The 4365-nt window shown below is 51.0% G+C and overlaps 1 protein-coding gene across 1 annotated transcript in view; it reads right to left on the reverse strand.

Moving 5' to 3' along the window:
- Positions 1-4365, reverse strand: part of GPATCH3 (G patch domain containing 3) — a 10641-nt gene that overhangs the window by 1892 nt on the left and 4384 nt on the right. The window contains exons 3-6 of the mRNA XM_011981665.1: positions 2170-2344; positions 1314-1373; positions 603-724; positions 365-492 (exon numbers count right to left, since the gene is read on the reverse strand). Coding sequence (XP_011837055.1) covers positions 365-492; positions 603-724; positions 1314-1373; positions 2170-2344 — 485 coding nt within the window. The remainder of the gene's footprint in view (positions 1-364; positions 493-602; positions 725-1313; positions 1374-2169; positions 2345-4365) is intronic.

Consider the following 4365-nt stretch of genomic DNA (forward strand, 5'->3'; position numbering starts at 1 on the left):
GCTCTCCAACTCCTGACCTCAAATGATCCGCCCACCTCAGCCTCCCCAAAGTGTTGTGATTACAGGCGTGAGCCACCACGCCTGGGCTTTTTTTTTTTTTTTTTTAAATAGAGACAGTCTCACATGTTGCCCAGGCTGGTTTCAAACTGGGCTCAAGGAATCCTACTACTTCAGCCTCCCAAAGTGTTAGGATTACAGGCTTGAGCCACCGCACCTGGCCCAGATTCACTTTTTCCTCTTAACTCTGTTTTGAAGTTCATCCTGCAAGAGTACTCAGCACCCATGCCAAAACCAGTGGGAAGAGGGAAACCAGGGCATAGCTGAACGGCTTGGGCCCCCAGGGAAATCCCTCAGCCACACTTACCCCAATCCACGCTTGCATCTGGGGTGTTGGCCATCACCATCCAGGGCCTCAGGCACCCCTGAACACCTGCTGCCCAGGCCCTGGCCCTCAGCCCAGCCCTGCCGCTCCATCACCTTCCGCCCAATGCCCTGCAAAGTGAAGGGATAAGATTCAAGAAATTGGGCTCCTGCTGGGAGCAGGCGGAATGGGGATGGAAGAAGGAAAAGAGAGGGGTCCATGGGATGGGCACAGTGCTCACCTTGGTGTGGCGCTCAAAGGTGCCCACCTGGCGTTCGATCACAGAGCCATCTTCCTGCCCATCTCGGAGTCTCTGTTCCAGACGCATTTGGACAGAGTCTCGGGCATCCTTGTCTCCACCATCTGAGGAACCAGAGCTCAGTTTATGGAAGCATCCCTCTCAAAGAAGGGGGAAGAATCAGGTTTCTAGGACCCCCTCATAAGATTGACTTATTCATTTTAATGGTGTTCTGTATCTCTCTCATTAGACTGGGAGCTCCCCAAGAGTAGGAACCATGGTTCTCCCCAATCATACAGATGAGAAGATTGTGGTACAGAAAAGTAACAGAGTCAACAAATGACAGAGAGAGGATTAGAACCCAGGTCTTCTCCCCTCCCCCACTTGGCTATTTCCCCCACCCAGGTCCTTTTCTCTTCTAAAATCTAAACCTTACTAGAGCCTGAGTTCCTGACCAGCCACCTACCAGGGCCTGACCATCAGACCCAGAGCCCCTGAGGGCTATCTGTCCCTCGTCCTCCTCCAAGAAAGGAAGGCTCTGTCCAAAACTAGCACTTAATGTACACAACCAAAGATGTTTTAAGAGGAACCCTCTCAGTGGGCTACCCCAAGGAAATGGTTCCCTGTCTCAGCCTTTGCTAGCTCTGGCAAAGTGTCACTGCAAGGCCAGGGCACCCGTTTCACCTCCCAGTATTGATATTCCTTGCCCAGTACCTCTGTCATAGTACACGCTCATGTCCACATCCCAGTCATCGGCTGTCTGTTCATCAAAATCTGCAGGGATAGAAAAGCATCCAACACAGTGCAATAAGGACTCTCAGTTCTATTAAGAGGTAAACCTAGAGTTGTTTGGCTTTTTTGTTTTGTTTTGTTTTTTTGAGACGGAGTCTCGTTCTGTCGCCAGGCTGGACTGCAGTGGCGTGATCTTGGCTCACTGCAATCTCTGCCTCCCGGGTTCAAGAAATTCTCCTGCCTCAGCCTCCCAAGAAGCTGGGACTACAGGTGCGTGCTACCACACCCAGCTAATTTTTTTATTTTTTGTAGAGACAGGGTTTCACCATGTTGGCCAGGATGGTCTCGATCTTTTGACCTCGTGATCTGCCCACCTCAGCCTCTCAAAGTGCTGGGATTACAGGCATGAGCCACCGTGCCCGGCGGGGCATTTGTTTATTTTAGAGAAGGTCTCACTCTGTCCCCCAGGCTGGAGTAAAGTAGTGGGTTCATAGCTCACTGCAACCTTGAACTCCTGGGCTCAAGTGATCCTCCTGCCTCAGTCTCTCGAGTAGTTCGGACTATAGGCATGAGCCACTGCACCCAGTTTGTTTGTATTTTAAGATCCTTCCTCTGGGAGGGTTATTCAGAATTTGCAGGGGGCGGGGGGACATTTTCTCTCCATCTCACTGATCCCCACTCTTAAAAAGGATGATTGGTCTCTCATATACAATAAAGGTCAGCCTGTTCCCTAGCCTTTTGTTTGGGCTCACCACTAGGGAATCTACTGTGCAGAACAGGGAACCCCAAGAGAATGCAGCAGGGGTCACCCCTGCCTTTGCCTGGGTACCAGCATTACCTCCTTCTTCCTCCTGCCAGAACTGGGCATCGGTATAAAACACCAGGCCAGAGCCACCCTTCTCCCACTTGAGCTCAATCTCCTCCTCAAAGAGCTGTTCAGTGGTCCGCTCCTGCCCGGTCACGTCCTCATGCAGCGCTTCATGCCGTTCCCATTCCTCACCCCGGTCATCGTCCTAAAAGGCAGGGAGAAGTGATCTGCCTGAGCTTCCTGACCTCATGCCCAGAGGGAGGGAAGCGCAGGGCACAGGAGGCATGTGTGGCAAGCCTCAGCCCCATTCGTTCGAATTTCTCCAAGAAGCAGCACATATTTGCCCCCCGACCAACACATGTCTGTAGCCCCTGATAATTCTCAACATAGTTTGCTCCTGTCCCCACAAGCCTCACTCAGTTCTGTGCTTTTGGCCATGTTTTTCCCTGCCTGAAATACCCACTTTCCTCTCCCACACCCTTCTCTTCTCCACTTGGTTAAATCCTCCTCGTCCCTCAAGTCCTACAGCCTACATGAAGCCCCCCGAACTTAGGCCCACAGCTCTCCCACCAGTCTCTGAACTCTCAATGCTAATCAGTACACACTGGTTAGGCCTTTTTATGTGACATCACAAAGAAAGAATGGACGAGAACGCTTATTGTCTCTGGTGTGTCAGGCCCTTCCCATAGCTTAGCTCCTTTAATCATCACAACAACCCTGTGAGATAAGTACCATTATTCCCATTCTACAGATGACAAAACCTAGGTTCGGGGGAGTAAAAAGTTATTTGTTCAAAAGAGTACACTGAGGGAGCAGCAGAGCCAGTAATGCAAACCCAGGTGGCCACATCCAGTTGCAGTATCTCCAGATGCTGGTTCTTTCTTTTCAGGGAGATTTTAGGCTCTTTGAGGGCAGGAAATGGGTCTTAGAATGCCTTCGGAATCCTACACTAGCCCTTGGCTTGACTGGATTTGTGGAATGACAGAATGATTCCTGGCTTGAAATCCTGCAGGCCTTCACGTGCTGAAGAAAAGTCAGGATGGGGCCAGATGCAGTGGCTCACACCCGTAATTCCAGCACTTTGGGAGGCCAAGGTGGGAGGATCCCTTGAGCTCAGGGGATCAAGACCAGTTTAGGCAACAAGAGAAAACCCTATCTCTACAAAAAATACAAAAATTAGCCAAGTGTGGTGATGTGTGAGTGTAGTCCTAGCTACTGGGGAAGCTGAGGTGAGAGGATGGCTTGAGCCCAGGGACTTGGAGGCTGCAGAGAGCCGAGATTGCACCACTGCTCTCCAGCCAGGGCAACAGAACCACAGCCTGCTTCACAAAAAAAAAAAGGAAGGAAGGGGAGAGAAGAGGGGAGGGAGGGGAAGTCAGAATGGTACCACACTAAGGATGTGGTCCGGATATCTTAGCAATTTTGGCTGGGAGCTTTTTTGTTTGTTTGTTTTTTTGAGACGGAGTCTCGCTCTGTCACCCAGGCTGGAGTGCAGTGGCCAGATCTCAGCTCACTGCAAGCTCCGCCTCCCGGGTTTACACCATTCTCCTGCCTCAGCCTCTCAAGTAGCTGGGACTACAGGCGCCCGTCACCTCGCCCGGCTAGTTTTTTGTATTTTTTAGTAGAGACAGGGTTTCACCGTGTTAGCCAGGATGGTCTCGATCTCCTGACCTCGTGATCCACCCGTCTCGGCCTCCCAAAGTGCTGGGATTACAGGCTTGAGCCACCACGCCCGGCCCACCTTCCTGATTTTATGGATGTGCAACCAAGTCTGGGGAAAGGAACCAAAGAAATGTCTATGTCACTAATGAAGTGAAAGTGGAGGCTACTGTTCAATCTGCTGCCTTGAGGTCCGAAAATAGAGACGACTGCTCAGCCACATCATGACAGCACGCAGAGGTTAAGGAAGAAGCAAGAACTGGGCTCACATCCTAGCTTGACCTGTTTCCTGAGATGATCTTAGACAAGTCACTGCACATGTCTTGGTCAGCACATTTTCATCGCTGAAAATGAATTCACCTTATCTGGTCTTTCACATGGAAATTTTTTTTTTTCTCAGCTCACTGCAACCCCCACCTCCCGGGTTCAAATGATTCCATGCCCAGCTGGAAATAATTTTTAAGAGAAAAAATGGGCCGGGCGCGGTGGCTCAAGCCTGTAATCCCAGCACTTTGGGAGGCTGAGACGGGTGGATCACGAGGTCAGGAGATCAAGACCATCCTGGCT

This window comes from Mandrillus leucophaeus, unplaced genomic scaffold (assembly GCF_000951045.1).
Source record: "Mandrillus leucophaeus isolate KB7577 unplaced genomic scaffold, Mleu.le_1.0 Scaffold23, whole genome shotgun sequence".
NCBI lineage: Eukaryota > Metazoa > Chordata > Mammalia > Primates > Cercopithecidae > Mandrillus > Mandrillus leucophaeus.